This window comes from Rissa tridactyla, chromosome 12 (genome assembly GCF_028500815.1).
Source record: "Rissa tridactyla isolate bRisTri1 chromosome 12, bRisTri1.patW.cur.20221130, whole genome shotgun sequence".
NCBI lineage: Eukaryota > Metazoa > Chordata > Aves > Charadriiformes > Laridae > Rissa > Rissa tridactyla.
Window position 1 is genome coordinate 5,374,206 of NC_071477.1, and position 19,922 is coordinate 5,394,127.

Here is a 19,922-nt window from a genome sequence, read left to right on the forward strand (position 1 = left end):
GCTGGTTCCGGATCAAAGACTGCCCTCTGGTCAGCCCCCCCCCAGCCTGCGATGGACGGCAGAGCTCGTGCCGGGGCCGCCCTGACCAGGAGAGGGTTCTCAGTGTGACTTTTGGCTGCAAAGGCCACGCAGTAGCTTTCCCTCCAGCAGCAGTTTCGGAGCTCGACTGCGCCCAAGGGCGAGTCTTCATGGCTTCCCCACGTTCCCTCTGCCGTCCCTCTTGAAGCCACCCGGTTGTCAGGCCACCTCGAAGGCAGGTATCTCTAGGTTTTCATTCAATATCCTCATTTAAGGAAAATACCAGTACAAATGTTACAAACCAACCTTTCTAAGAATAGTTTCTAGATATCAGGGATCACTAGAAGGGGGGGAAAACCCACAAAGCAGTCAAGGCTGAGGCACTCAGTAGGGCAAGGAGAAGTCATAAACTCAAAGACAAGCTTCCAGCAGAAGTTATGGAATCTGCCCACTCTCAATGCCAGCTCTCCGCTCGAATACGCAGGCTTTGCACCATTTTCAGTTGCATCTTTAAGCAGGGCGTGCTGGTGAGTTCCGTAAGCAGAAGCTTGTGTGTTACCTTCAAGTGACAGACACTGAGCTGCACAGGAAAATGGTCTGCTGGGGCAGATGCTGTTCACCTGGACGCTAAACCAGCCAGGCCCCGTGTGCTGGGCGAGAGATGCTGGAGCTGTTCCTGCCCTGCAGACTTCGTGCAGAGCTGTGCTTTATCATCTCGGGGCATTCTGCATTGCAGCTGGTGATCCGCTTGCATAGTAGTTTCAAAGAAAGACACGGTATGTGACATAGATGGTGAGAATGAAGGTGAAGACAGCTGGTAAAATGAGGGACGGTTGTTTTTTAACAAGAGGCTTTAAAGTTGAGGATTTTTTTCCCTAACTGAAAATGAAAAGCTGACCTATTTAGTAGTAATAAAGAAAAATGGATTCCAAATTCCCTGTTCTTTATCTTCTGCAATGCCTTGAACTTTCCTTGTCGCTGTGATCTCCCACTACAGAGAAGCTGCCTCCGTGTCGTGTACATTCTTTGTGCGTGCAGGTATTTAGACACTGGTGGAAAGGGCTACTGCAGACCTAGCTTCAGCTACGAGCACACAGTGAGGAAGATGCTTCAGTCTCTTCCTGCAAGCCTACCTGTGCACATAAGAAATAAAATGTGTTTTTGATAGAAAAGCTAAGCTCATCTCGTGGTGTAGATTTGTGAGAAGAACATGATCTGCGTCCTGGGTATCATTTTCTGATCACCTGTTCAATTCTTGCTTGACCCGTTTCTGTGACAGTCTAAAGCACTTAGTGGCAAGCGGTCCGTGAAACCGTGTGGAGATGGCTCCGGGTGCAGATCACGCAGGAGCCTGCTGAGGAAGTGCTCTGGAAGAAAACTCCTTACTGGGAGCTACAGAACGGCTGAAATGCCCAGAAGGATTCCTGAAGGATCCTGGTTACTCACCAGAATGAAGTGAGTACATCACAGGGGAGGGGAATAGTACGGAGGTGAGCCCGATGCGAGTGTGCGTTGATTGTGGTGCAGGGACAAGCAGAACCTGAGAGAAGTCTACTGACACTGGACACTGGTGGGAATGGGTGAGGAACGGGAAATAACGGTCCCGTGTCAGTGGTGCCCTGTGTCACAAGGGAGGCTCGGTATCACTGTGGCCCGTTACAGGGAAACAGGCACGGAAAGGGTGAGAGGTGCCAGGGTCAGTGATACGACTGAAAACAGAGTCAGGGTTTCCTGAGTCCTGGTCCAGCGGACGAGGCTAAACCAAACTGCCTTCTCCTACCAGGCGGGTGTCGGAATTGTACTCAGAGCTTCAGATAGCGACTCCCATCTCTGAGAACCGGGAAAAATATAAGAAATAAGTTATGAAAAGGAAGGAATTGTTGGATAAAGGTGGAAACCCCTGAAGTTTTAATGAAGTGGTTCTGTTTGAGCCATTCATCCAATTCACTCTTCGGTGGCAGACTATCGGCTCGGGCAGGCAATTAACTAAAAATAGGCACCCGAGGGAGAACTCAGTGAGCCTGAGTAACCAGGATTAGAGAGGATAAGCAAGAAGGTAAGGTGATGGGGAGAGCATCTTTGAAGATTTCTTTGTAAAAATTTTAATTGCAGGCAGTAGAAAATGCCTCTGCGGGGTTATTCTTTCCAGATAGCAAAGGTGATGCAATGGTAGAGAAAGGAAATAGGGTTTTTTTAGTGAACTGCAGGAAATCTTCCAAGCAGCTGCTATTCACCTGTCAGCAAGGAAGGAATTAAAGAACAAAGAGCTGAGCTCCCAACAAAAGTACCGAAATCATCAATCTACTGGAGGGAAAAAAGGGATTCCCATTGAAGTGACAAAATTTTTCAACGCTACGGCTAAAGAGCAGGCACTATTGTGAGACAGCTGAACGGGGTCTGTCAAAACGCCCTACGTGGATATTCTGTCAAGTGAAATTCAGTGGAAGCAAATGCAAGTTAACATGTTGTTCCTTCATACAAATGGATTTTGAGCGAGCTGTAATCCCATGGGGAAAAAGATCTTCAGACTTTCACACAGCTCCAGAAATGTGAGCCTGGGAAGGGCTGGCTAGGTGAGTTAACCCTCTGCTGCCATGGAAATGGCTTGTCTTGTGTATTTTCTAACGAGCACGCTGGAATTGTACATATTTCTAGGGGGATGATATGTCCTTGCCTTCTTGAGAATCTATGGTCTAATTTATAATGGGTGGCACATTCATGTCCTGTCCTTTCACAGACTCGAGCTCTATGATTTTTATATCTTAGTTGTCTGCACTGTTCCTATTGGTCTCGAACGCCCCCCAAGTCAGACACACTTTAAAATATTCCTTTACTTAACTAAACCCTCCTGACCAATTATTTGCTGTAATTGCTCCTCTTGGGCTTAATCTGATGCTACCTTTCTGATACAGTCCTCCATTTAGCACTTAAAATGCTCTATATCTTTAGTGGCTGCCTTGTACGCCATTTGTGGGATAAGAGCGTGAGACATAATGTTTATTACAGGTGAGTTTCATCAGTTCTGACAGGTTCATCCTCTTGAGTTGTCTTGCTTTCACACAGCTGGTGTTTCCAATCTCAGCGCTTCTCTGCTGCCCTGTCTTGGTGTAAAGTCCAGCCTTGCTTGCTGTCTCCTGTATTCATTGAGACTCTGAAAATACCACTTTAAAAACTCCTCTCTTCCATCAAAAATATTTTGTACCTCCCTCCCAAGGTGGCTTAATTTGTATTTGTCCTGGCTGACTGGCAGCAGTATCCTGCACCTGGAGCCCCTAACTCGTGGTCCTTGGTGATGGGCCAAAGAATGGCTGTGTGTAACTGTAATGCTTGGTCCTGTGTTCATGGACACTGATGCTACGGGTCTGTTTCATATTCACCATCCTTCCCTGCAGTCTCCGATTACCTACATTAATAATGATGTTAGGAAAGAAAGTAGTGTGTTGACTTCAACCTTGATTTTAAAAACAAAACCAAACCCCTTCTGGGATGAAATGTTTGGGGTTTTTTTTTTATATCCCACAGCTAGCATAATGGCTGCCATTCCCTCCTGCCCATATACACCAGAACAGCTTTCCAGGCCGTGCTGCAGCGATCATCCTCACAGCGTGGCAAGTTTAACGTTGTATTTTACCTACAGCCGCATCAGCAGGAGCTTGTCTAAGCTGATTTCTACTGATTTTCATAACAGCTCAGTACGTGCTTCCTAATGAACTTAAGATTCCCAAGAGGTGTAGCTTAGATGCTCGAAGTTTTTTCTTATGAACAGGTAAGAGTTTTTCGCTACCTAGCTTCAGGAAATAACTTGTTTGGTGAATTGCATACTTAGTATTTCAAATGGAAGTAGCCCCGTTAGTTTAGACCAGCTGACAAAATACTTGCAGATTAAAAACTCTTGTGGAACGGGAACTTTGAATCCATTTTCCAGTGCAAATACCTGGTATCGGCTCCAGCCCGCTGGCTCTGAACATGCTCTTTGCTGGATTAGACTTTCCTTTCATTGACAGACGTTATTGCAATTCTGCTTGTTAGAATAGCTGCGGAAAGCAAATCACACGTGCAAATAATAGCAAAATGAATTCCATTTATTCTTTGACAGACTACTGGTAGGAAAAAAGATGCCTGGCTCTAAGTTTAGCTACCATTGCTAAAGGAATTCCAGTGATGACATCTGTTCAGAGTACAATGCAGGCAAAAAGCAAGAAAGCTGAATGTCCTGAAACGGAAGAAGGTGTATGATGGCATTGCATAAATCTGATAATCCTCACTTGCAGTAAGTGATCAGTTCTGACCATTTAGTTCTAAAAAAAAAAAAAATATCCTCTCAACTGAAGGCAGGGATAAGGCTTGCATATAATTGATAACAGTGTGAAACTCTTTAATTTACAAAGAGAAAAGAAGACAGGCCTGAGGTATTCAATGACGGTAAACAGAAGACTAGCTGAAACGCCCTATTTACCTTTTCTACGTTAGAGAACAAGAAGGCACTCGTTGAACTTCGAAAGGCAACATTTTACAGTGGAGAAAAGGAAGTACTGCATTTAACTCGGGGAGATCATTGCCACAGGATATTGCTGAGGTAAATAAATCTTATATTACATTTTGATACAAAAGTATTATTTGCAGCATTGCTGGCTAACCTAAAACAACTGGTCTATGTTTTGGAGAATCAATGGATCACTAAACAGTCATTCTGGGGAGAATTACTAAGCTAAATTAAAAATAAAATTCTTGAGTAAAATGGAAAGGGGACAAGCCTATGGACAAACGAGGCATGGCTAATGTCACGCTGTGGGATCAATGGCTCAGCAGAAACTAATATGCACTGACTAGAACGGATGTACTCTGGGGAGGTGAAGGAAGAACGGTATCTGGCTTCATTGAAGGAGCTGATTACAGAGTAGAGGTAGATTTTGCATTTTCTAGATTTATGGAGAACAATATTGACAAATTTCCTGGTTAATATTGGCCTACAATGGTTCCTCCATGCTGAGGTATGAAGATCTGTGTGTCTATATTCATAAACACACGCCAACATATAGTGAGATTGACCTCCATATGTTACCATCTGCAGTACAAGTGCCCAGGAAAACGAGAGCAGGGGATGATACAGATGCTAAGTGACACCCGCAGCTGGCTGCCACTTACCAGTGTAACCCTTCTGCCCTCGGTAGGTAGAGAGTTCATGGAAGAATTTAAAAGGTGAGGAAGGGAGCAGGGGAAGCAGGACTTTAGCTTCAGGAGGCAAGGCTCGAGAAGGAGAGAACAAAAAGGCCAGTGGAACCAAATCCTAAGTGAAAGGGTGACTGCAGGCCCAAACCCTCAGCGTTTGTTAGAGCTATTAGTGTTGGGGAAAATGCTCCGCATACACTGATAAGAGTGTACCTGAAGCTGGGACCAATTTTTCCTCCTGATTCGTGGATGTTATCACCCTGGGACTGAGGTAAAATATCTCTTGAGACTGCTTCATGGATAAGCCAAAAGCGCACTGACCTCACTGAACTTTTTTTATGGTTAAAAAAACCTAGAAACTCATATTCTGTTCCTCATCTCAAGGGAACCTACGGAGCAGGGGCCCACAGCCTGTTCTCATCTGTACGACAGTACTCAATGCTGCCGGCCCCGAGCTCCTAACCTAGCTTTTTCACATGCTTTGGTTTCCAGAACAGATGCACAATCTGTTTGCCTGGGGGAGATATTTAAAAGGGCTCTATCCATACACCACAAAAACAAGCTAAGCTGTGAGAGCTGCTCCATCCCCTTGACATGTGGATAGCCAGAGAGAGAACGCGGGAAGCTGCTGCCTGCAGTGGCAGGGGCTGAAGTGGTCCAAAAAGCAGTGTATTTCCCCATGGGGGAAGAACATGGTAAGTGAAGAGAAATCAGTGCAACCTGACTTCATTGTGTAAACAGTGTTCTAGCTACACCAGATATAAAACCAGTGTATTCTGGTGCCTCCTATTTTTGTAATGGCAGAAACAGATTTGTGTTGTGTAAACAACGTTCGCTGTAATGAGTTTAACCTAACGGCTCCGCCAAGAAGAACGAGGTGATGTCTCCGAATTCACTATGTAAACGGTTTTGTTGCTTAACACTGATGTGGAGTAAGCTGTATTCGGTGGAGTAAGCTGTATTAGGTGATGGGATGAGAGGTAGTGGGGAAGGACAGCCTCTTCCCTGTTGGCTTCATACAGAGCGGGTATCCTGACTTCTCCTCCTTCTCCGTGTGGAGGTGTTGGCTGTTTTGCCAGAATTGCAGTGTGATAACATGAAATGGAAGCTGGACTCTTCAAAAGTTTAGCCCAAGATGAAAGAGTCTCAACTCCTTCTCAGGGACAGTCCCTTCCCAAAGAGGAACATAGCTCCAGGATCTCAGGGAAGGTCAGTGCTAAGCGTGGCTCCTGATTCACAGATTAAAAATTAGATAAAATATATCCAGTCTATTAGCTGAAATCTTTTTGCTGTACAGGACTGGGACTTGCATGGGGATATCTGCTGTTCCAGTCTACAAGTGCTCCCTCCAGAGATCAGAAACCTCCTGTCTGAAACAGCTTTGCAAAGCTTTCACACCCCAAAGGGAAGTAAGAGTTGTGCGTTTTTAAGGCTCTCCACAAAAGGGTGACTGAAAGATCTGTTCTCCAGTGCCATTTTCAGCTTATTGGAATGCCTGGTGGAAACGTGGCAGCGTGGTTGTGCTCAAGCTGGAGGTGAAGACAGGGGGCAATGAATGAAGGGGCCCAAAGTTCAGCGAGGCCCCAGCTCCAGGAGATTCTTGAGGTTGATGTTGCAAAGTGGTAAGCAGTGGCTGTGTCTCCCCCTGTGAGTAGCTCATGACCAACCCCCCTGATGATACAGGTGGATTGCAAGGAGGAAGATTTAGGGGGAGGAAGCCAAGAAGATGAGAAAAGTCCATGTTAGCAGCACAGAGAGCCTCTGAAAGGTTAGCAGGGCTCTTGGAAAGCAAAGCCTCATCCAGGGGGGGCGGCTGAGGCGAAGAGGACTGAGGCTCACCAGATGAGAGAGACAGGCTGCCAGGGAAGTCTGACAAAAAGCTGTCCACCTCTACTTTGGGTAGTTTCTCAGGCAGATATGAGGTAGATCCAAGCTGATACTTTGGAGGAGGTTGCGGTGGGGAGGAGATGGGAGAAGAAGACTCCAGAGGATAGCTCATTCCCATTGGAAGAGAATTAGGAACCAAAGAATGGGGCATTCCTGAGCTTGGCATGGTTTGGAGATGCGTGCTGTACATGCCCACAGGCAACATGCCAGGGAAGCTCTTACCACCTATCATGTCTCTGGATGCCATACACAGGACGGGACTCAGCTCTTCTTTCACTGCGACAGATGAGCTGCAGCTTAGGAGACCCAGCATGTCAACTGGCTCCGTCTTAATCTTCAGCAGTTCCTGGGAGTGGCTTTTCTTCATGTGCCTGGTCAGATGATCTTTCCTCCCAAACCTCTGAGCACAGTACTGGCACAAGAAGTCCTTCCGCCCCGTGTGCACTACCAAGTGTCTCCGCACATCTTTCCGGGTGTAGAAGCGCCTGTCACAGTGGTCACATGGATGCTTCTTTTCCTTCGCTCCACCAGAAGCCCGCCTAGAATGAGCTTTGAGGTGCTCCAGCAGGACTTGGGTACTTTCAAAGGTCTGGAGGCATACCTTGCAGCTGAGATCACCACTGGCAGCTGCATGCATGGCCAGATGTCGCCTGAAGCCGAGTTTTGTGTTGTAGTTCTTGCCACACTCAGGACAATGGAGGGCCTCCTTGTTGGGATCGTGGGTCTGAAGGTGGTTGCGAAGGTGATCTTTCCGGTGAAACATCTTCTCGCAGTACATACACTGATGAGGCTTCTGAGCAGAGTGCGTGGCCATATGCCTTTTGAGAGAAAAGTAGGAAAGTTTAGACTAGTGTCCAACCCCTAAAACAACACACGCTACTTTTTTGAAATTTTCTTTGTGTTCTACACTTCGGCCACAAAAATCCCAGATGGCATTTTACCACCACTAAGGATGCTGCCCCGACAGCCTGGGCAGCGGGGACTCTCCAGGCACAGAAGCACAATGTTTCAAGCAACAGTTAGAGTCTGTCTCAGCAGTGCCTGTCCTCCCTAGAATACACCACCTCTGCACAGGTCTATTTCACTCATCTACTTGGCTCCTGTTCTCTCTGTTGAGGCTATCAAAGGGGGAAATGACAAAGAAAACGCTGGTAGTATATGACAAGAAATGCTTGCCTGCCGGTGAGATGGGTTCATTTCATCAGGAGGCATCAGACTGTGGCAATGTCTGTTGTCAGCCACTGTGGACTGATTTCACCTTGTATCTGACGCTCTCTGACACCGTGGTTCATCTAGTTTCAAGTTACTAGCGATCATATAATTTAATTATTCTCTGCTATATTTCAGTACATAAGTAGGAACTCTGCTTCACGCTAGAATAGCTGCAGTAGAAATATTCCTGTGATTAAAGTCAGAGGTAGAGCTTAAGAAATGTGAATGCTATTCTTGCTTTTCATTTTGTTTTTTAGTCTGTGAACTTCACTTTCTGATTCAATTTCCTCCTTAGTAAAACAGAAAACAGCTTGAGCTCAGAATAAAATATTAACTGAGGTTCTCTGGAAGGTGCTTAAAGAGATGCCAAGTATGGTAACATCTGGGACTCAACTGCTTTGCGAGGCAACAAGGGCATTTCCCCTCCTCCACCTTCTCAGAAATTCAAGCAAAAAAACATGATGGAGGGGTTTTCCCCTCTCTTCTGGTAGGGGAGCACTGTTCGGCAGTTACCTACCTATATAGCTTGTACTTAGAAGCAAAGGCTTTGCCACAGTGCAGCTGAGGGCAGTTGTACGGTCTCTGCTCAGTATGAGAAAGTGTGTGAGTTCTCAGCTTGTCCACATTAGTGAAGGAGGTCTCCGATATTTCACATTGGCATTTTCCCTGACTTTCGGTCTCTTCACCTCTTGGTCTGGGGACTAATTTCCAGCCTGTCTCTTCCTCCTCCTGCTTTGCATCTTGAATCCAGTTGGGAACACTAGGAAAAAATGCCGTCATGGCAGGTCTAGTAGAACACGGCCATGTCAAGCAGAACTCGAGCCTGCAGGCATCTTGCTGGGATGTTGTCCTGGTGCAGTTTTCTGTTGGAACCCTCTGTGACCAAACTGCTTTAATAGCAAAACATCTTCATCTGAAATCACAGAAGGGTTGGTGTTAAGACACTGCATCTTTCACCTGTGCACACAAATGCATGTGAGCATTCAACAAGCATTACAAACATGTGAAGATGCGTGTTCACAGACACGGGAAACTCCCATCTCCAGAATGTGTTTCATTCTTTTCTCCCTTAACCCCTGTTACCTAAATGAAATTATGTCAAATTTTTTCTGAATTACATTTTTGCAACTATTAAGAGCCAATGTTACCTGTTACATGCCTTTTCTCCTGAAATATTGTAGATACGTGTCTCTTTGTAGCACCGAATACCTCACCTTTCCCCATGTGTTTTGTGGATCACTCCTCATCCCCTTTTTTCATGTTCTTCATAGTCTGTTCTCACTTGCTCTTGATCTTTGCTTACATGCAATTTCCTTCTAGAGCTTCTTAGAGAAACTAAGGTTCTCTTGTATTTTTTTTTTTTATCCACTTTGCTACCAGCCTGGTGCACTAGTAAAACCATCTCCTAGGAAACCAATCTGAATTACCACACAGGGGTCAACAGGGCTGGGGAAGAAAACTTACTATTATCAGCAACATCACACCTTTTTCAGGAAGGCAACAGATGCTGCTTCTCTTCAGGGTATGATTAGTCATTGTATTTTCACTTTCCTACTGTCGGGCAGATTCTGCCTCTCTGGATTAGCAAGTTTTCTACAATAATGAGCCATTTTTAATATTTTTTTTCTTTTACACACTCATCCATTGATAATGGGAGCTCAAACAGTTTCCTGTTCAACAAAATATACCTCCTGTATGCTCTGCTGGCTTTCATGTTCATGAAAATCTACATTAATCTCTCTTGGTAGGCTGTTCTTGAGTTCTGTTTGTCTTATTGGTAAAGTACCGCTTTTTTATATGGTTCTACTAACACCTAAACTGGTAAACAATTAACTGAAATAAAAACCTCAGAAAAGAGCTCTTTCACTGAATTTAGCTGCCTGAGAAACTCTTCTTAAAATAGCATCAAACCCTCAAGTTCTTTCTCACTCCATGATTGCTTCAGAGGGAGGAACTTCCTGCCTGCACATCAACACGAGTGCCAGTTGTAGGCAGGATGTGCAACTACGAGGGAACTAACCAACCCCCATTAAGAAAGTGCACCACTGAACGTTATGAATAGCTGAAACAACAGTAACTGTAACTACACCATCACTCACAATACTGTGAGCAGTTCCCTCAGGATGGAAAACAGCGGGAAATGGGATGACTCCAAGAAAATACGTCATTATGAGGTTTGGAAATGTCCATTAAGAACAGAATTGAGTTTTGTGCAGGCTGACTCTACTCAGGCAGAGCAGAACAATAAAAGACTAGAACTGCTGAGGTGCCGCTTTGGTACAACCCAGTGTGATGTGACGGCTGCTCCTACTCCTCAGGGTGCAGGAGTCCTGCAGTTCAGAGCAGTCTTCGTATCTAGGTGTCTGAGACCATGAATATTCCACCTCTGTATGAGATGTGTGCTGGAAAAGATCAGTGTTCTCTACCTCCTGCTTCAGAGCTGTGCACACATTACGGGACCCTCTGCCGCTTTCACCAGGTAGTTGCTTCTTTCCCTCTGAATAAGCTCAGCCATCTGTGCCGGTTTCAAAGCTACCTGAAAGAAGACAGAATTTGAATTTTGCTGTCTTTAATAGCAAGGCACATAAACTATCACCTTCAGAGCAGAAGCCCAGATACAAATGAGTTAAGATATGGTAATCTCTGTAATTGATTATTGTAAAATTTCATCAACTTTCCTTTAAAACTGTAAGGGTCTAGCAAGAAAAAGGACTCTACCTATTTGGGCCTGTTTCTAAGTCTAAATGCATGTCCTAGGACACTCTTGACAGCTGTGGAATAAGAAAGAAAAAACAAGATGAGGGTCTCGCCTAGTATCAGTGAAACACAGTAGCCCTGGAAGCTTAACGACATACTTCAGGCTTGGCTAGAAAACTCTCTGCCTGATCTAGATATTAACATTTTTAAAAATCTCAACTAGTTTTCTTAGTTACATTGCTCCAAATAATGTTTCCAACATGCTCCCTGCTCACTATAACTGTAGCTACCAGACAGAAAGTCACCGCCTGTGTGGAAACACTTCACCTGCATTTGTTTGGAGAACATCTTGTAGGTCACGGTGTTTGTAGCAGAGCTAGGAAACCTGGTTATCTTAGAAAGTTTTGTACTAGTCCTGGAAATATGTCTAGCCTACACAGTTCCAGATACCTCAGATAAGTCAGTTACAGAAAACTCCCATCACAAGATGAATCTTTCTATGCTTCAGTTCTACAGAGGATAAAAGGTTGGTGGCTTGAACACAGAGCTGGAAAATAGTACGATCCACCTGAGGATTCCCACTGGCTGCTAACTTATATGAAACACTCCATTACTACAGTAATCAGGTTTGTGCAAATTCAAGCTAGAAGAGCTCACAAAAACTGATGGATCATATACTATGTATGAGATTCCAGCCACTTGTCACTGCACAGAAAACAATGAGGTATGTCTGAGTTGGTACATAGTACAAAAAAGGCTCTCGGGCTTCACAGAAAGTCCCTGGGATACAGTCCACCACCTGCTTTGCCATTTTGTCCCACTGTTTAATCCTTCACGAAGTATGGTTCAATGATACAGCATTTCTGCATAATTTCTGCCCCTCAAAGTCACTCCTGTGAGATGGAGCACTGCCTGGTCGGGAAAACCTTGTGACCTAGGCTGGAAACCAGATCGGGAACTGCCTAGGCTAAAAATAAAAAGGACCCTGGATGAGTTCTCTGACCGGACCAACAGCAAAGCTGTGCTGATCTAGCTGGAACGGGTGTGCAGCAGCAGTGGGAGGCAGGGACACAGGGCCTGGCAGGCTGCCTGACCAACCCCTGGATTGTGGCGCTGCGGTTTCCCTTTTGTAAAGGGCATCTCTTCTGTCTGATTTGTATCTGGCTGTCCTTGGTTTCTACCTGCTGAGTCCCGCTCTGCCTTTGCTAAGGGGCTGGTCCAGCACTGTCCCTTTTCTTCCTGCAGGGACAGAGAAGCTGACCTAGGAACTCCTGTGCGCCCTCAGTCTTCACCACCTGCTTCTGCACTGCACTGGCCAGGCTGTTTTACAGCTGCATGGTGGTGTGGTTGAAGGAACTTACTCAGCTGAAAAGCAACCTCTTTTTAAATTTTCCCTCCCCCAGCCAGCCAGATCAGTCCCCCACTAAGGTTTGCTAAGCTATTTTCAGTTGTTAAAGCTTAAACTTGCTGAAGCGGAAGGTACCGGCTACGTGGCAGAAAGCAGAGACTAGACTCCAGGGTGGGTACAGCCTCAGCCCTGCGTCGTGCTTCAAACACAGCTTCTGCAGCGATGCCAGCCACAGTGTCAGGCCTGGCATCGGCCTGGCCGGGGCACGGGTGCACTCGTGCATTTATTGACTTTCCTACACAATGACCAGTGACCTGGTCATTTAACACCTTAAACCGCTGCAGCAACATCCCTCGGAGCTGGCCTTTCAAAGCCCCCACACAGCATAACAAAATCACCCCTTACTTTTCTTTACAACGTTCTAATCAAGTCCAGCTCCAACACCTGACTGCAAGGCTCTGCTTCCAGACCTCAGACCACTTTGTGACTTTTCTATGTCCTCAGTCATTTTCCAGTATTGGTTTATTAATTATAAGGAAGAAAAAGCAGATACCAGATGTAGATGCACACTACCAGCCTTGCCAATGCCACACCTGGATGCAAAAATCACTCTCCTACCTCTCTACGCATCTTGTATTGACCCTTTTTTTACAGTTTTTCCTACAGTCACAAACACTAACTCATGTGTCATTACAATTCCCTGGTTTCCCCTATGAAAACCGCTATTTTTTTGCAGTGAGTGACTTTGTCCATTTCTAGATACCTAAGTTTTTACATCCAAACAGGTTCATTTTTCTAGTTGAGCTGCTCAGGTAGCTCAACTATCAGTTTCCTGCGCTTGATCCCTTACAGATTTTGGAAAAACTCTGCGTAAAATTTGCATTTACTTTCAAATCCCAGGGAAAAGCTGCTGCACCTTTCCCATAGGATGTAACCAGACACACCGTTCCCAGAGGATAATTTTCAGATGGGAAAAGCATCCTTTTCACCCTCCGCTTCCCTGACATGACAAGAGAGGGGGGTTTTAAAACCCCAAACGCCTTCCCTGCACAAACAGGAAAGCCCCAAACGCCAACACGTCTCCGGAATGATTTATTTATGCTACAAAAAAAATAAGTTTTTTAACTCACTCAGCTCCAAAGTAGCTGCAAAGCCCCCAGGACTGAGTGCGGCCGTGCTGCTTGCAACCGGCGGAGGTGCCGGGGGGACCTCCGCCGGTTGAAGGGGCAACTCGCCCCCCCCCACCCCGCCGGTTGCACCGGGAGGGAAACAGGAGTCCCCCCACCCCTCGGGGAAGGGTCCGTGGATGCTACCGGGCCGGTGGCAGGGGGAACACACGTGCCGCGCCGCGCCCCCCCCCCCCGTTACCATGGCGCAGCCCTGAGGGGAGGGAGGGGGAGAGGCGGGCCCGGCCTACGCCCCCCCCTTCCTCCTCCTCCTCACACGCCCCCCTCTCCCCTGAGGGGACCCCGCCGCCGAGGGGAGGGGGCCGCCGTGACACCGCCCCTCGCCCCCCTTTCCACCCCCCTCCTCCCCACACTCACCCCGTTCCCCCGGGCCCCGCCAGGCGCGGCTCCGGCCCAGGCCCCGGCGGCCCCATTGTGCGGGGCATTATGGGAGTGACGTCGCTCTCTCACTTCCGCCTCGATGGTGGCCGCTTCCCGCTTAGAGAGGCCGTTCCGGCGGGCCGCGGGGCATGCCGGGATAGGGCCGTTTCTCGTTGACCTGCGTCCGGCCGCCATGGCGGCGCCGCTGGTTCTCCTGCTTTTCCTTCTCCTCGGGGTGATGGTGGCGGGAGGCGACGCGGGGCTCGCCTGGGACGCGGCCGGTTACCTGCTCTACTGTCCCTGCATGGGTGAGGCTCTCCTGCCGCGGCGGAGCCTCCGGCAGAGCTCCCGGTGCAGGCCCCGGCTGAGCCCCGCTCTCGCCCTCTCTTTGCAGGCCGGTTCGGGAACCAGGCCGAACACTTCTTGGGAGCCCTGGCCTTCGCCCGGGCCCTCAACCGGACCCTGGCTGTGCCACCGTGGATCGAGTACCGCCATCACCGCCCGCCCTACACCAACGTGAGCCCCCGGGGGCCGGGCGGGGAGGGGGCGGGCAGGGCTGCGGCCTCCCCCCGTGGAGTGAGGTACGGCTCCCGGGGCGCTGTGAGTTGAGGCGGTCTCTGTTCTTCCCAGCTGCACGTCCCCTACATGGAGCACTTCAAGCTGGAGCCGCTCCTGCAGTACCACCGCGTTATCAGCCTGGAGGAGTTCATGGAGAAGCTGGCGCCCGTTCACTGGCCTCCTGGCAAGCGGGTGGCTTACTGCTTTGAAGCAGCAGCTCAGAGAAGTGCTGACAAAAGCACTTGTCCCATGAAGGTGAGTTCCTTCTGCATCCCCTGTAGGCACAGTTTAATTCTGTCGCGGTTCCAAAGGGAATGACCGACTCATTTAGGTTGCCAGTGATTTGCAAACTTATGAGTTTTCCACCCCAAATGCATCCACATGGCATTCCTTTCACAGAATTACAGAATGATAGGGGTTGGGAGGGACCTCTGGAGATCATCTAGCCTTCCTGCCAGAGCAGGGTCACCTAGAGCAGGTCGCACAGGAATGCGTCCAAGTGGGTTTTGAATATCTACAGAGACGGAGACTCCACCGCCTCTCTGGGCAGCCTGTGCCAGTGCTTTGCCACCCTCAAAGTAAAGAAGTTCCTCCTCATGTTTATCGGTGTGTGGCATGCTGTGCCCTCATAAAATCGTTTAGGTTGTAAAAGCCCTCAAGATCATTGAGTCCAACTGTTAACCCAACACTGCCAAGTTACCTCTAAACCATGTCCCTCAGCACAACATCTACCTGTCTTTTAAATCCTTCCAGAGGTGACGACTCCACCACTTCCCCAGGCAGCCTGTTACAATGCTTGACAACCCTTTCAGTGAAAAAATTTTTTTCCTAATATCCAATCTAAACCTCCCCTGGTGCAACTTGAGGCCATTTGCTCTTGTCCTGTTGCCTGTTACTTGGGAGAAGAGACCAACACCCCTCCCCCCCGGGTCCCCCTACACCCTCCTTTCAGGCAGTTGTAGAGAGTGATAAGGTCTCCCCTCAGTGTCCTTTTCTCCAGGCTGAACAACCCCAGCTGCCTCAGCTGCTCCTCATAACATTTGTGCTCAAGATCCTTCACCAGCTTCTCATGCTTTTCTTTGTCAGCAAATCCTCGGGATTCAGGAAGATGGTTTGTGTAAACAGGTTTTATCACTTCAGATTTGATCGTGACTGTAAGGAGAGCAAATCTGTAACAACAATGCTTACTGGTCTCTGCCCATTTTGCATCTCTGTTACAGTTGTCCTGGTTTTAAAGCAACCTCTTTTAAATACAAGTTTGAGAGATTGTTCGTTTAAAACAGTCTTTGCATTAGCTCTCAGTTAACTTTCTTTAGTGTGTGTCACTCTTTCCTTGTGGAGCTTATGTGTGAAAAACAGGCTGTTGTATTTGGGCTGCTTTCCTCCTGTAACAGAAAAACTCTTTGACTCTGCACCCCAGGATCTTGCTAGATCTGTCTTTCAGGCTCTCCGTATATGCTGAATGAGCACTTGTCTTTCCTTTGCAGGATGGAAATCCATTTGGTCCCTTCTGGGATCAGTTCCAAGTGAATTTTGATAAGTCTGAGCTCTTCAAGGGAATTTCCTTCAGTTCTGCATACAAGGACCATTGGATCCAAAGGTAGCAAGAAGATGGAAAAGTGTTGGCATGCCACTGTAACGCATGAGTAACGCATGAAACAGTTCTGCGAGTCACTGTGTAAAGCCTTTGCATTTTGGGGGAGAAATTGAAGTGGTTAGTTAGCAATAGAATTAAATATCTTAATGCTTTTTCCATTAAATATTTGCTGAGAACGCTCTTCCTGTGGGCACTGTTAGGTGTGAACTCCCTTAGGCTGATTGATTTCTGATCCAGAAATACTTAGTTACAGTATTTATTGATTATATAGGTAATTATTCTTCAAAAATAATTTCGTTCTTAGTTGCTAATCATGAACTGTATTTTGCTGGTTACTTCATGTTTTCAGAGCTACTTCAATTGTATCAGTAAGTTTGGGTGACAGAATTGCTCTAGTTCAGGGTGGAAACATAAGCTCTTATTGCTATTTGTGCTATATGTTTAAGATTCTTATCTTTTGTCTGTCAAATAATACTAATTCATTTGTTGCTGGGTCTGAGGTAAAACACAGTACCTGAGTTATGCTTCAGTATTCTGCTCACATGGCAAAATGCTGAGGATTGTCTTGGGTAAACTTGGAGCAACAGATGCTGCGTATTTCAGCTTTAGTTTCCATTCTAACCTTCACAGAATCCACGTGTAGTAGTCTTTACAAGATGAAGCATGCAAGATTATGTCGTGTTTCAGTCTGCTGGGGTTTTTTCTGTAGGTTTTCACCGTCTGAGCACCCTGTACTCGCCTTACCTGGAGCTCCGGCCCAGTTTCCAGTCTTAGAGGAGCACCGGCCCCTCCAGAAGTACATGGTGTGGTCTGATGAAATGGTGAAGAAAGGAGAAGCCTATATTCATTCTCTGCTGGTCAGGCCCTACGTAGGAATTCACCTGAGGATCGGCTCAGACTGGGTATGTTCCTGTGTGAGGCTGGTTGCTGTATTCAGGTGGCTAATGCTTGTGGAAGAAGCTGCCCAAAGAGGAGCTGTGCTTCTGGGGCAGCAGCCCAAACCCTGCTGGTGTTTGATAACTCACTGTGTGTTAGAAACGCTGTCGGGATTCCTCTTTCAAACAGGCTGTAACACTGCTGGCAGAAGTGGGGGATGTGGTAGTGTTTTCTCACACTTGCCGTTCAAACATGATTATTTTCTCTTTTTTTCTTCCAATAGAAAAATGCTTGCAATATGTTAAAGGACGGGACAGCCGGGCCGCACTTCATGGCTTCACCTCAGTGCGTGGGCTACGACCGAAGTGCTGCGGTCCCTCTCACCATGGACATGTGCCTGCCAGACCTCAAAGAGATCAAGCGTGCTCTCAAGCTCTGGGTGAAAAAGACAGAGGCTAAATCTGTTTATATCGCTACGGATTCTGAGCCCTACACGACGGAAATACAGCAGTTCTTCCAAGGAAAGGTGAGTCTTTCGGGAACCTGTTCTGGCAGGAGTGCGTTAATAAGAACCTTCCTTGGATTCTGGCCCATTTGCTGCCACGGACAGCAGGCAGGCAGTTGTGTAATTCGTTGTTCACAGACAAATATTGGCATCTCAAAGTAAATTTTGCTCATAGCAATAAAAATTAGACTGTAAAACTCTTCCTTTCCTAGAGAGGAAGAAGAGCATTATCCTGCACGGTAGTAAATTTCTCCCTGAAAAAGGCTTCAATTGAATAAACCTAAGTGATTTTCAAAAATGTTTTGACACTTGTGTATTCATAAATGAGTTATGGCGCAACTTAAGACAGAATCCACTCCCTTCTTGTTGTCTATTCCCATTTCTAATATTACGCCAAGGCATTTGGATTGTAATAATAGATGAATGGATTAATTTGCTTTCCTTGTTTCCCTGCAGATCAAGGTTGTTAGCTTGCAGCCAGAAGTGCCTCAGATTGATTTGTATATTCTTGGCCAGTCCGATCATTTTATCGGGAACTGTGTCTCTTCGTTTACTGCCTTTGTGAAAAGAGAGCGTGACGTGCACGGAAAACCCTCTTCATTTTTTGGCATGGACCACCCACCAAGATTACGGGATGAATTCTGATCGAAAGAGGAACAAGCTCCGTAGTTTTCAGGGCTCCGAGCTTGGTACTTTGCTGAGGGACCACTTGGTGCTAACAGTGTTCTCCTGCCCGCAGAGCACGCTGTCAGGCTGCCGCAGAGCTGCTTCAGCCCGTGATACTCCTCACTGACTGTTCTGTCTGACTTCTCCTGTATTTCCAGCATGAGGTCAACCAGAAAAGTAATTTTAAATCATGTAGTTTATAGGGAACTATAAACTATATATAGTTTTTAAGATGTAGTTTATATAGTTCTCCATTGTCAGTATTTGGGATTTGCCAGCAATCATGATGAAGCAGCTGCTCAGATTTCCTCTTTTCCATATCTTTTTTTTTTTTCCGTTAAATCTTAAATTTTACCTGGAAATGTTTTGAAAGCTTCTTGTCCAAAACTGACCATAAATTCTTTAAGTGCGAAGTGTTGCCAGGAATATCACATTCCCTGGAAAGGAGTGCAAGATAAACCTCAGGACAAAAAAAATTAGAAGATCTAGGTTTTATCGAGTACCGCTGTTGCCTTACTAGAGCTGTGTCACCTCAGTGCCTCAGTTTCCATTCCCCTGTCAATAGATGTTTCATATCTGCTTCGCAGCAGAGCTGTGGGGCACGCGGATCTCTTCAGTGGTGCTACTGAAGCGCAACAGGGGAATGTTTTAATGTGGCAGCTGCCTCTTCAGCCCGTCTTTGTATGGAACTGGGGAGCAGGCACTTGCAGGGCCACAGGCGGGAGATCATCTGTAGCCTGTTGAGAGTTGGAGATTTAGGGCTTGTAGCTTTGTAGCTGTTGGTGTCAGGTGGAGGTCTGTGGTAGAAATGGAACTGGTTTTAAGCTAGGACTTTTAATGTAGCCATAATGAGGTTGGTGTACGTGATACCTAGGTCTATTTTAAGGGTTTATGTGGGGTTTTTTGTCTATTTTTGTACTTTGTGAAGTAACCCCTCTGACAACAGAACCCCTGTCTGTGGGGCTAGTTTCCAGTGGGGAGATAACTGTGGAAAGCATGCACTGACGGTAAAACGGCAGCCCCAAACCCCTTAGTTTGGCCCAGTGCAGCTCAGCGCTGGTAACACTGGTAATCCCAGCGTGGTGAGACTCAACTTGACCAATGCCTTTTGGTACTCCTGTGATTTTATATACATATTTTCATTTATTTTTTTTTTCTCCCAAAGACTGAGTACAGAATGTACTGTTTCTTTTTTTAAGAACACACCTTAGGTGAGTCGGTGGTACCAGGGCTGGCTGCCTCCAGTGCACTGTTACGGCCTAAATGCTGCTGTGTCTGACCAGTTACTGGGGTTTAAGGCTAAATAAATGTCTTTTTGATGGTGGGTTTTTTCCTGCTTGAATGTTCCTGAGCTTTAAAGGAGTTTGAAGGCTCAAGGGAGTGAGCTAAATGAGACGGTACCTGAAATGTCAGGGTGGCAGAGACTCATGTCTTGTTTCCTCGTTGCTGGCTTTCAGAAATTTTTGGGATTTGGTGGTTTTGGGACCTGTGGCCGCGTCCTGGTGGAGCAGGACACCTGCAGGCTCCTCGCTTAGTGATGTTGGATGGTGCTGTCAGGGCCGCCTCGCCTCACTGCAGGGCAAGGGCAGCCTTTCCGCACAGTATTGGGAAAACAGTGTATTAAAAAAAAAAAAAGTTTTGTGGTTTGTGTTGTTTTTTTTTTTTTTAAAGAAAAATGTAATTTTTGTAATAATAAAAACCTGCTTTTGTAGTCACTCGTATTGCATCGATATTCCTTCCTCCACCGCTGTACTCCGTGCTGGATGCCCCGTGAGGCGGGCACCTTCCCGGGCCCGGGGGTGGCCGAGCAGCAGCACGGTGCTCCCCGGCTGGGGTAAAAAA

At 46.8% G+C, this 19,922-nt stretch overlaps 3 protein-coding genes across 8 annotated transcripts in view; 2 read left to right on the forward strand and 1 right to left on the reverse strand.

Moving 5' to 3' along the window:
* The window catches only part of TM9SF4 (transmembrane 9 superfamily member 4), a 26,242-nt gene extending 21,879 nt beyond the window's left edge, over nucleotides 1-4,363 (forward strand). The window contains exons 19-20 of one of the 3 annotated variants that reach the window (XR_008469047.1): nucleotides 1,298-3,784; nucleotides 4,115-4,363. The gene's annotated coding sequence lies outside the window, so the exon portion shown is untranslated. Of the gene's footprint in view, nucleotides 1-1,297 lie in introns of all 3 variants that reach the window. The other 2 variants (XR_008469048.1, XR_008469046.1) reach the window with 2 other exon arrangements.
* PLAGL2 (PLAG1 like zinc finger 2) overlaps nucleotides 1-14,008 on the reverse strand; it is a 15,426-nt gene extending 1,418 nt beyond the window's left edge. The window contains exons 1-4 of one of the 4 annotated variants that reach the window (XM_054218829.1): nucleotides 13,876-14,008; nucleotides 10,713-10,822; nucleotides 8,804-9,199; nucleotides 7,297-7,892 (exon numbers count right to left, since the gene is read on the reverse strand). In XM_054218829.1, the coding sequence (XP_054074804.1) occupies nucleotides 7,297-7,892; nucleotides 8,804-9,066 (859 nt within the window). In that variant the 5' untranslated portion in view covers nucleotides 9,067-9,199; nucleotides 10,713-10,822; nucleotides 13,876-14,008. The other 3 variants (XM_054218826.1, XM_054218828.1, XM_054218827.1) reach the window with 3 other exon arrangements.
* On the forward strand, nucleotides 13,979-19,795 carry POFUT1 (protein O-fucosyltransferase 1). Its single transcript, XM_054218722.1, has 7 exons — nucleotides 13,979-14,186; nucleotides 14,273-14,394; nucleotides 14,509-14,691; nucleotides 15,924-16,036; nucleotides 16,743-16,935; nucleotides 17,193-17,435; nucleotides 17,871-19,795. The coding sequence occupies exons 1-7, from the start codon at nucleotides 13,979-13,981 to the stop codon at nucleotides 18,057-18,059; spliced, it is 1,251 nt and encodes a 416-aa protein (XP_054074697.1). The 3' UTR covers nucleotides 18,060-19,795.
* The last annotated feature ends 127 nt before the right edge of the window (nucleotides 19,796-19,922 follow it).

What these genes read in the sequence shown, in the direction of transcription:
- POFUT1 (XM_054218722.1), top strand. Translation starts at nt 13,979, where the DNA reads ATGGTGGCCGCTTCCCGCTTAGAGAGGCCGTTCCGGCGGGCCGCGGGG. An exon ending in GCTCTACTGTCCCTGCATGG is followed by an intron (nt 14,187 to 14,272) that starts GTGAGGCTCTCC and finishes CTCTCTTTGCAG; the next exon opens with GCCGGTTCGGGAACCAGGCC. An exon ending in AGCAGTTCTTCCAAGGAAAG is followed by an intron (nt 17,436 to 17,870) that starts GTGAGTCTTTCG and finishes GTTTCCCTGCAG; the next exon opens with ATCAAGGTTGTTAGCTTGCA.